The following is an 11787-nucleotide window of genomic DNA, read 5'->3' as shown; positions in this document are numbered from 1 at the left end:
TAATGTGGTGAAAGGGTTTGCGTATCGCCCTGATCAACAAAGCTGTACTAGTCGGGACCACCCATACTAGGTTAGTTTACTGTGAGCCATCAAACGAAAATCTCCCACCATCACCAACCAACAGTGGCCAACGTGATGAAAAGTGTCCAAACCTCAAAAATTAATTAACATAATTAATGCCTATGTCTTGCAGTGGACTAGAAACGGCTGCATTTGTTGTTGTTGCTGCTGTTGTTTTTGTTGTTGTTGTATATATATATATATATATATATATATGATGTTTCCAAAGCATTTCCTACCTTTATAGCAGACTTCCTGTTGTAAACATTATCCAAGCCACAATCGTCATATCATCAAATACCGGACATCCTTCTAAGGCTCTTGTTCTTATCACGTGTGAAGTATTTTATCAAACGTGTGTTATCTCAAGGAATTAATAACAAAGTTACAAGTTTGTATAAATGTATAAATAAAGCTATTTTTTTATATATTTATTTTCCTATATGGGATTTTCTGTAAATAAAATTAATTCATACCTACATATCCATTACGTAATAAATATATTCATAAAACTAAATCGTCTGAGAAATTGATTAAATCCGATGTATTACGTAACTTAGCATGACGTCACGTGTCCCTTATCAGCTGGACTTGGCATTCTCTGGTCTTTCCTTCTTAGTGTAGTTCCACTCTGTATTCGTGTTCAGTGAAAGGGGTAAAGGGGAATACCGAAGAAGTTTGGAAAATAGACGGGAGGAGTAAATAAGGGAGATACAAGATAAACGTTGATAACGAAGGAAAAAGAGGAATAGAGAAAAACAGAGAGGGGTTGAATTTTGAGTATATTTGGAGAAATGCAGAGGTGAACAAATAGATAGAGCACCTCTGTCTCAGATTAAACTTGAAATACTGAGACGATTAAACCTTCAAGAAACCAGTTAGAGAGAGAGAGAGAGAGAGAGAGAGAGAGAGAGAGAGAGAGAGAGAGAGAGAGAGAGGGGGGAGAGACATTGGATAAGTAGCAATTTGAAACAGAGAAACACAAGTATAAAAAGAACTGTTGTCTCCTGCAACCCACCATGAACTGCGTGAGTCCGCAAGAAATGGAGGACAACGGTTCTATAAACGTGAAAGTGGTGGCCGTAGGTGAGCGAAGGAGTGGTAAGACCCACCTGCTCTTCACGCTGACGGAAAAGACCCCCGTCAGAAATTTTTCAGAGATCGTCTACTCTTTCAAATCAATCAGTGTCAAAAGTGCCGATGGAAAACAGGTGAGTTTAATAATAATAATAATAATAATAATAATAATAATAATAATAATAATAATAATAATAATAATAATAATAATAATAATCTTTCCTACCGTTAAGGGGTCGGTTGCCTGATCACATACCCTTGCAGTTCTTGACAACAGTTATTGGCTTTGGGCCTAACCTTAGACTAAATTGCCCAATTGAAAGGGAGCAGTTTCCACAGTTATTGGCAGGGGAACTAGTCTTTACTAAACATTAAGACTGCAAGGCAAAAGCTGTCCTTTTAGTTGCTTTCTACAACAAGCAGGACTCACGGTGGTGGTATTCTTATACTCCTACCGCAGGGTAGAATATTAATAATATCAATAATGATAATAATGATAACGATAATGATAATGATATATATGTATATATATATATATATATATATACAGTATATATATATATATATATATATATGTGTGTGTGTGTGTGTGTGTGTGTACACATATATATAAAATTAGAAGATACGAGACAAAATTTTAACTCGAAATCAAGAATAATAAAAGCATTTTAACAATAATACATATCTCTACGGAAAACAAAACAATGAAGTAACAAATCATGTATGTTTAACGTAGAAAAAACAAAGGTCTAGCATAAATCACAATGGAGTTATAGTAGCTAAAACATAAACATACCCATTATACATTATACATTACATTATACATCACATTATACATCACTACACGGAGCGTGATAAATTATTCCCCCACTTAATGCCAGGCGTGCATTGCCTAAACGGGGGAAGAGGCTGGAATTATGCACCCTGGAACATTAAAGGTAGTTTACAGCGCAATGGGCAACTTGGCTCATCCTGTCATATCTGTTTGCTTGTTCATTCATTCTTTTGTGTTTGTCGTATCTGTTTCCTTGTTGATTCATTCTCTTGTTAGTGGTATCAGTTTGCTTGTTGATTCATTCTTTTGTATTTGTCGTATCTGTTTGCTTGTTCATTCATTCTTTTGTGTTTGTCGTATCTGTTTGTTTGTTGGTTCATTCTTTGTATTTGTCGTATCTGTTTGCTCATTGTGTTTGTCATATCTATTTGCTCATTGTGTTTGTCATATCTGTTTTCTTGTTGGTTCATTCTTTTGTATTTGTCGTATCTGTTTGCTTGTTCATTCATTCTTTTGTGTTTGTCGTATCTGTTTGTTTGTTGGTTCATTTGTTGTATTTGTCATATCTGTTTGCTTGTTCATTCATTCTTTTGTGTTTGTCGTATCTGTTTGTTTGTTGGTTCATTCTTTGTATTTGTCGTATCTGTTTGCTTGTTGATTCATTCTTTTGTGTTTGTCGTATCTGTTTGTTTGTTGGTTCATTCTTTGTATTTGTCGTATCTGTTTGCTTGTCAATTCATTCTTTGTATTTATTGCATCCGTTTGCTTATCGATTAATTTCTAGTATTTGTTGTATCCATTTGCTTGTTGATTCATTCTTTTGTGTTTGTCGTATCTGTTTGCTTGTTGATTCATTCTTTTGTGTTTGTCGTATCTGTTTGCTTGTTGATTCATTCTTTTGTGTTTGTCGTATCTGTTTGCTTGTTCATTCACTCTTTTGTGTTTGTTGTATCTGTTTGCTTTTTAGTTCATCTTATTTTGCTTGTTGATTCATTCTTTGTATTTGTCGTATCTGTTTGCTTGTTGATTCACTCTTTGTATATGTCATATCTGTTTGCTCATTGTGTTTGTCATATCCGTTTGCTTGTTCATTTTATTTTTATATTTCTCGTATCTGCTTGCTTGTTGATTCATTCTTTTGTATTTGTCATATCTGCTCGCTTGTTGATTCATTCTTTGTATTTGTTGTATCTGTTTGCTTGTTGATTAATTCTTTAAATTTGTCGTATCTATTTGCTTGTTGATTCATTCTTTGTATATGTCATATCAGTTTGCTCATTGTGTTTGTCATATCTGTTTGCTTGTTGATTTATTCTTTTGTGTTTGTCGTATCTGTTTGCTTGTTGGTTCCTTCTTTGTATTTGTCATATCTGTTTGCTCATTGCGTTTGTCATATCTGTTTGCTTGTTGATTCATTCTTTTGTATATGTCATATCTGTTTGCTTGTTGGTTCCTTCTTTGTATTTGTCATATCTGTTTGCTCATTGCGTTTGTCATATCTGTTTGCTTGTTGATTCATTCTTTGAATATGTCGTATCTGTTTGCTTGTTGATTCATTCTCTGTATTTGTCGTATCTGTTTGCTCATCGTGTTTGTCATATCTGTTTGCTTGTTGATTCATTCTTTTGTGTTTGTCGTATCTGTTTGCTTGTTGGTTCCTTCTTTGTATTTGTCATATCTGTTTGCTCATTGTGTTTGTCATATCTGTTTGCTTGTTGATTCATTCTTCGAATATGTCGTATCTGTTTGCTTGTTGATTCATTCTCTGTATTTGTCGTATCTGTTTGCTCATCGTGTTTGTCATATCTGTTTGCTTGTTGATTCATTCTTTTGTATATTTCATATCTGTTTGCTTGTTGGTTCATTCTTTGTATTTGTCATATCTGTTTGCTCATTGCGTTTGTCATATCTGTTTGCTTGTTCATTCATTCATTTGTGTTTGTCGTATCTGTTTGCTTGTTGATTCATTCTTTTGTATTTGTCGTATCTGTTTGCTAGTTGATTCATTCTTTGTATATGTCATATCTGTTTGCTCATTGTATTTGTCATATCCGTTTGCTTTATGATTCATTCTTTTGTATTTGTCGTATCTGTTTGCTTGTTGATTCATTCTTTGTATTTGTCATATCTGTTTGCTCATTGTGTTTGTCATATCTGTTTGCTTGTTGATTCATTCTTTGTATTTGTCATATATGTTTGCTCATTGTGTTTGTCATATCTATTTGCTCATTGTGTTTGTCATATCTGTTTTCTTGTTGGTTCATTCTTTGTATTTGTCGTATGTTTGCTTGTTGATTAATTCTTTGTATTTGTCGTATCTGTTTGCTTGTTAATTCATTCTTTGTATTTGTTGTATCTGTTTGCTTGTTGATTCATTCTCTGTATTTGTCGTATCCGTTTGCTTTTTTCGATTCATCCTTGGTATTTGTCATATCTGTTTGCTTGTTGATACATTCTTTTGTGTTTGTTGTATCTGTTTGCTTGTTGATTCATTCTTTTGTATTTGTTGTACCTGTTTGCTTGTTGGTTCATTCTTTGTATTTGTCGCATACGTTTGCTTGTTGATTCATTCTTTGTATAGGTCGTATCTGTTTGCTTGTTGGTTCATTCTTTGTATTTGTCGCATACGTTTGCTTGTTGATTCATTCTTTGTATAGGTCGTATCAGGTTGCTTGTTGATTCATTCTTTGTATTTGTCGTATCTATTTGTTCGATGATTCATTCTTTGTATTGGTCGTATCTGTTTGCTTGTTGATTCATTCTTTGCATTTGTCGTATCTGTTTGCTTGTTGATTCATTCTTTGTACTTGTCGTATCCGTTTGCTTGTTGATTCATTCTTTGTACTTGTCGTAAATGTTTGCTTGTTGATTCATTCCTTTTACTTGTCGTATCTGTTTGCTTGATGATTCATTCATTGCATTTGTCATTATCTGTTTGTTTGTTGATTCATTCTTTGTATTCGTCGTATCCGTATCTGTTTGCTTGTCGATTCATTGCATTTGTCGTATCAGTTTGCCTGTTGATCTCTCTCTCTCTCTCTCTCTCTCTCTCTCTCTCTCTCTCTCTCCTCATGATAAGATAAGCTCCCCAATTTCTGAACCTCCAAAGCACAATGACTTAGTATAAAATATGTTTCAACAATAACTTCTCCAACAAACAACGCAATAATTAACGAATAAACACAAAAGACCATTTCAAGGATAATACCATTATTATAACAATCCAATTATATCCTGAGACAATTCTTTCATACAAAAACATCAACAGATCGATACACGTGCCTCATTCATTCATTATTCATTGCTATCTTAACCTTTTCATATGCAGTCTTTTATGAATAATACATGTAAGCAAAATGAATGAATTAAATAATCATTTACTGATTCTCAATATAACCAATTTGCCCCATCTATGTCGAAACCCTTCAATACCCGAGTCACTGCCTCGATTTCTAATAGAGAAAATCCAAGTGTAAATTTGCCCTTATGCACATCTATCATAGAGGCGAGTCTGCAGAACATCAGATCACCCCCAACTGGATTTGGATCGCCTATTAGTTACCTGTCTAGCGACGTTCCACCCTCGGGGATAGCTTATGTCGTCATTTGCAAAGCTAAGAGTCTCTCTCTCTCTCTCTCTCTCTCTCTCTCTCTCTCTCTCATAATTTTGATATTGTTACAAGAAACCATTAAGTGCTTGAAATAAACAACTGATAGTGGTTCCCCTTCCTGCTCTCTCTCTCTCTCTCTCTCTCTCTCTCTCTCTCTCTCTCTCTTTCTCGTAATTTTGATTAGTTACAAAAAACCATTAAGTGCTTGAAATAAACAACTGATAGTGGTTTCCCTTCCGACTCTCTCTCTCTCTCTCTCTCTCTCTCTCTCTCTCTCTCTCTCTCTTTTTTTTTTTATCTGTCCCTCCAGGATGTGCCCTAGCTAAAAAATCTAGCAAAAAGGTAAATATTATAGCAGAAGCGCAAAGAAACTGGCAAAAACACAAATCATTTTTACAAAACTCTCTCTCTCTCTCTCTCTCTCTCTCTCTCTCTCTCTCTCTCTCTCTCTCATATATAAACACACAAACAGTGGCTTTATCACACACATATGTCTCCTAAGTGACCTCCTTCCTTCCATCATTCCAGCTCGAAATCGCCTTCTTCAGCACAGACGACAAGGAGGACTTCGACAGCTTCAGTCCGATCTTATATCCGGAGTCTGACTTGATCCTGGCCTGTTACTCCATCGTCAACCCGGACTCCTTCTGGAGTATCCCGGACAGGTGGATACCGGAGGTTCGACTCTATCTCCCGAAGGTTCCAATCCTGTTGGTGGGATGCTGTAAGGTGAGTTTGGATTAGAGTTTGGAGTATGAATGCCTTCAGTTGGGTTCAGTAGATTGTCCGGAGTTTATCTCCGTAATTGGAATTCTAAACCAAAGGCCATAGTCTCCACGGGATTATGGAAGTTCCCTTTGACCCACAAAGGTCAAGGTCGTTTACAACTGTTATTGCAGACAGTTTCCTTAAATGCATTTACAGAAAGAGGTTTCCCTTGATACAAGATCGTTTACGAAGAATCTGTCTATCATTTTGCTGGAATGCATTACGAAATAAGGTTCCCCTTGACCCACAAAGGTCAAGGTCGTTTACAACTGTTATTGTAGACAGTTTCTTTAAATGCATTTACAGAAAGAGGTTTCCCTTGATACAAGATCGTTTACGAAGAATCTGTCTATCATTTTGCTGGAATGCATTACGAGATAAGGTTCCCCTTGACCCACAAAGGTCAAGGTCGTTTATAAAGATGATTCCAAGCCTTTTCCTCAAATGCATTTACAGATAAAGAGGGTTGCCTTGATCCAAGAGAGCCAAGGTCATTTACGAAGATTCTTCCAGTCCTTTTGTTGGAATGTGTTACGAGATAAGGTTTCCCTTGACCCACAAAGGTCAAGGTCACTCATGTAGGTTATTCCAACCATTCTTAGGTGTATTTGGAGACATGGATTTGTCCAATAACCCAAAAATGTTGTTACATTTATTTTGCAGGAATACCTTTGGAAAATAGGAGCTTTCCCTTGACCAAAAAAAGTTGTAGGCATATTTAGAAGGTTGTTATAGTTTACAAAATTTATTAAATATGTTATTATAAACTTATCTTTTTTATATAACTTAAATCAGAAAGAGTATTTTTCCTTTATATAAGCTATCAAGAAAAAAAACATCAAGTATGAAAAGACAGAAAATCAATAGCAACTGACCCTAAACTGGTTACCCCTTAAGTAACACCTTAAAATTGGTTACCCCGCATGTAACAACATGAGACTAGTAACAACTTAAAACTGGCTATCCCTTAAGTAACAACTTAAAACTAGATACCCCTCAAGTAAAAACTTAAAACTGGCAGCCCCTCAAGTAACAACTTAAAACGAGTTACCCCACAAGTAACAACTTAAAACGAGTTACCCCACAAGTAAAAACTTAAAACTGGCAGCCCCTCAAGTAACAACTTAAAACGAGTTACCCCACAAGTAAAAATTTAAAACTGGTTACCCCTCAAGTAACAACTTAACACTGGCAGCCCCTCAAGTAACAACTTAAAACGAGTTACCCCACAAGTAACAACTTAAAACGAGTTACCCCACAAGTAAAAACTTAAAACTGGCAGCCCCTCAAGTAACAACTTAAAACGAGTTACCCCACAAGTAAAAATTTAAAACTGGTTACCCCTCAAGTAACAACTTAAAACTGGTTACCCCTCAAGTAACAACTTAAAACTGGTTACCCCTCAAGTAACAACTTAAAACTAGATACCCCTCAAGTAAAAACTTAAAACTGGCAGCCCCTCAAGTAACAACTTAAAACGAGTTACCCCACAAGTAAAAATTTAAAACTGGCAACCCCTCAAGTAACAACTCAAAAACTAGTTACCCCTCAAGTAATACCTTAAAAATTGGTTACTCCTCAAGTAACAACTTAAAACTAGTTAACCCCTCAAGTAAAAATTTTAAATTGGCAACTGATCAAGTAACAACTTAAAAACTAGTAGCCCCTCAAGTAACAACTTAAAACTAGTTACCCCTCAAGTAATACCTTAAAAATTGGTTACTCCTCAAGTAACAACTTAAAACTAGTTAACCCTTCAGGTAAAAATTTTAAATTGGCAACTGATCAAGTAACAACTTAAAAACTAGTAGCCCTTAAAACTGGCAGCCCCTCAAGTAACAACTTAAAACTAGTTACCCCTCAAGTAATACCTTAAAAATTGGTTACTCCTCAAATAACAACTTAAAACTAGTTAACCCCCTCAAGTAAAAATATAAAATTGGCAACCGATCAAGTAACAATTTAAAAACTAGTAACCCTTCCAATTACCAAATTAGAATTGGCATTCCTCAACTGACACTTATCTCTTTCTCCTCCCAAAAGGAGCAGCGCACGGACCCGAAGATCCTGCAGAAGCTGAAGGAGAGAGACCAGGAGCCCATCCTCTACGAGGAAGGCTGTCAAATGGCCCAAAGCATAGGCGCCGTGGGGTACCTGGAATGCAGTCCGACGACGGCCGACGGGGTTCCAGAATTACTGGAAGCCATCTCCAAAGAAGCGCTCCGGTTCGTCGAGAAGAAGATGAGGGGACGCAGGAGTAGTTGCGTCATCTTGTGATGGTTGTTTGAGGAGTTGATAAGATGAGGGGACGCAGGAGTAGTTGTGTCATCTTGTAATGGGTGTTTGAGGAGTTGCGTCATCTTGTGATGGTTGTTTGAGGAGTTGAGAAGATGAGGGGACGCAGGAGTAGTTGTGTCATCTTGTAATGGGTGTTTGAGGAGTTGCGTCATCTTGTGATGGTTGTTTGAGGAGTTGATAAGATGAGGGGACGCAGGAGTAGTTGTGTCATCTTGTAATGGGTGTTTGAGGAGTTGCGTCATCTTGTGATGGTTGTTTGAGGTGTTGAGAAGATGAGGGGACGCAGGAGTAGTTGTGTCATCTTGTAATGGGTGTTAGAGGAGTTGCGTCATCTTGTGATGGTTGTTTGAGAAGTTGAGAAGATGAGGGGACGCAGGAGTAGTTGTGTCATCTTGTAATGGGTGTTTGAGGAGTTGCGTCATCTTGTGATGGTTGTTTGAGGAGTTGAGAAGATGAGGGGACGCAGGAGTAGTTGTGTCATCTTGTGATGGTTGTTTGAAGAGTTGCGTCATCTTCTGATGGCTGTTTGATGAGTTGCGTCGTCTTGTGATGGCTGTTTGAGGAGTGGCGTCATCTTCTGAAGGCTGTTTGAGGAGTTGTGTCATCTTGTGATGGTTGTTTGAGGAGTTGCGTCATCTTCTGAAGGCTGTTTGAGGAGTTGTGTCATCTTGTGATGGTTGTTTGAAGAGTTGCATCATCTTGTGATGGTTGTTTGAGGAGTTGCGTCATCTTGTGATGGTTGTTTGAGGAGTTGTGTCATCTTCTGAAGGCTGTTTGAGGAGTTGTGTCATCTTGTGATGGTTGTTTGAAGAGTTGCGTCATCTTGTGATGGTTGTTTGAGGAGTTGCGTCATCTTGTGATGGTTGTTTGAGGAGTGGCGTCATCTTGTGATGGTTGTTTGAGGAGTGGCGTCATCTTGTGATGGTTGTTTGAGGAGTTGCGTAATCTTCTGAAGGCTGTTTGAGGAGTGGCGTCATCTTGTGATGGTTGTTTGAGGAGTTGCGTCATCTTGTGAGGGTTGTTTGTGAATGATGGGGGATGGTAATAACATCTGTGTGATGATGATGGTATTAAATAGGTGACCAGATCCATAAAGATTATAATGGACGTTGAAACCGAGAAAGATTATGCGTGATGAAGATATCAAATAGACTTAAAAATTTGCTTAAAAACTATAAAAAGCCTGGAATAATTGTTACCAAGCATTTATAGTTTTAAAAACGACTCACTTTACAGTCTCTACCATGTTTACTCGACAATGGTAAAATAACAGCCAGATCTTCACTAAGAGAGCTTCTATAACGTTTGCACCACGGTCACCAACCCGTAAAAGATAATAACAAAGTAGGGTAAAAATTACGGTCGCCTGTATTTTACTGAAATACGGCTGAGAACAGTTTGTTTTTACCGAGATTTTCAGACCAAAATTAAGGTTTTTTAACAGTGTAGGTGAGCAGATCCTTGACGGTCGCCTGTATTTTACTGAAATACGGCTGAGAACAGTTTGTTTTTACGGAGATTTTCAAATCAAAATTAAGGTTTTTTAGCAATGTAGGTGAGCAGATCCTTGACGGTCGCCTGTATTTTACTGAAATACGGCTGAGAACAGTTTGTTTTTACGGAGATTTTCAGACCAAAATTAAGGTTTTTTAACAGTGTAAGAGAGCAGATCCTTGACGGTCGCCTGTATTTTACTGAAATACGGCTGAGAACAGTTTGTTTTTACGGAGATTTTCAGACCAAAATTAAGGTTTTTTAACAGTGTAGGTGAGCAGATCCTTGACGGTCGCCTGTATTTTACTGAAATACGGCTGAGAACAGTTTGTTTTTACGGAGATTTTCAGATCAAAATTAAGGTTTTTTAACAGTGTAGGTGAGCAGATCCTTGACGGTCGCCTGTATTTTACTGAAATACGGCTGAGAACAGTTTGTTTTTACGGAGATTTTCAGATCAAAATTAAGGTTTTTTAACAGTGTAAGAGAGCAGATCCTTGACGGTCCCCTGTATTTTACTGAAATACGGCTGAGAACAGTTTGTTTTTACGGAGATTTTCCGATTGCAATTACGGTTTTTTTTTAACAGTGTAGGTGAATAGGTCCTTATGGATAATGATGGAAGGAAATTCATTTGCGTTATCTAGTGATAGTTGTTGGTAAAGATTATAATGGACGTGGAAACAAATGATGATTCCTGGAAGATGATAACGGACAGGAAAAGTTCGGGATAGTTTTTGATGAAGAATAATAATGACAATAAAAGCAGACGAGTCATCATCTGACAGAAAAAAGATAGTTTTTTGTGAAAAAATAAAAATTAGTTTTTAATGGAAATAAAAGTGAGATAACTTTCTATGAAAAATTAGTGAGTTTCTAATGAAAAATAAAAGCGAGATACTTTATAATGACAAATAAAAGTGAGATAGTTTTTTTATGAATAATATACAGAAATAAAACTGAGATAACTTTCTATGAAAAGTTAGTGAGTTTTTAATGAAAAATAAGTGAGATAGTTTTTAATGAAAAATAAAAGTGAGATAGTTTTTTTTATGAAAAATAAAAGTGAGATAGTTTTTAATGAAAAAATAAAAGTAAGAAAGCTTTTAAGAAAAATAAAAGTGAGATAACTTCTTTTAAGAAAAAATTAGTTTTATGAAAAAAATAATAATGATTTTGACCAAAGACAATGAAAGACAAGAAAAGGGTTCTAGATAGTTACTGATGCAAATGGTAACGGACAGAAAAGTTGCTGCATTATTCTGTGACTTATGTTGATAAAGGTGATAAAGACAGATTGATTAAGACAGATAACAAAACATCACATGCTAATTGTTGATAACGATGATAAAGAACAAATGTCAAATAATTGATAAAAATGATAAAAAATCTGTTTTTCTATTGTTAATATTATTTGATAGCGATGATAAAGAACAATAAATATGAAATAAGTGTTGATAAAAATGATAAAAAAAACTGATTTTTTATTGATAGGCCTATGTGAATAAGTGTCGATAAAAATTATAATAAAATCTGTTTTTCTAATGTTAATATCTTTTTTATAGCGATGATAAAGAACAATAAATATGAAACAAGTGTTGATAAAAATGATAAAAAATCTGTTTTTCTAATGTTAAAATTTTTTTATAGGAATGATAAAGAACAATAAATACCAAATTATTTTTTCTATAGCGATGATAAAGA

At 35.8% G+C, this 11787-nt stretch overlaps 1 protein-coding gene across 1 annotated transcript; it reads left to right on the top strand.

Annotated features, from left to right (window-relative positions):
- Positions 1-1008: 1008 nt before the first annotated feature.
- LOC137625731 (ras-like GTP-binding protein rhoA) lies at positions 1009-10576 on the top strand. The gene is made up of 3 exons (XM_068356624.1): positions 1009-1271; positions 6052-6252; positions 8335-10576. The coding sequence occupies exons 1-3, from the start codon at positions 1080-1082 to the stop codon at positions 8566-8568; spliced, it is 627 nt and encodes a 208-aa protein (XP_068212725.1). The 5' UTR covers positions 1009-1079; the 3' UTR covers positions 8569-10576.
- The last annotated feature ends 1211 nt before the right edge of the window (positions 10577-11787 follow it).

The sequence above is a fragment of the Palaemon carinicauda genome, chromosome 32 (assembly GCF_036898095.1).
Source record: "Palaemon carinicauda isolate YSFRI2023 chromosome 32, ASM3689809v2, whole genome shotgun sequence".
Lineage (NCBI taxonomy): Eukaryota > Metazoa > Arthropoda > Malacostraca > Decapoda > Palaemonidae > Palaemon > Palaemon carinicauda.
The sequence above is the reverse complement of the archived record's forward strand: the minus strand, read 5'-3'. Positions and strand labels throughout refer to the sequence as shown.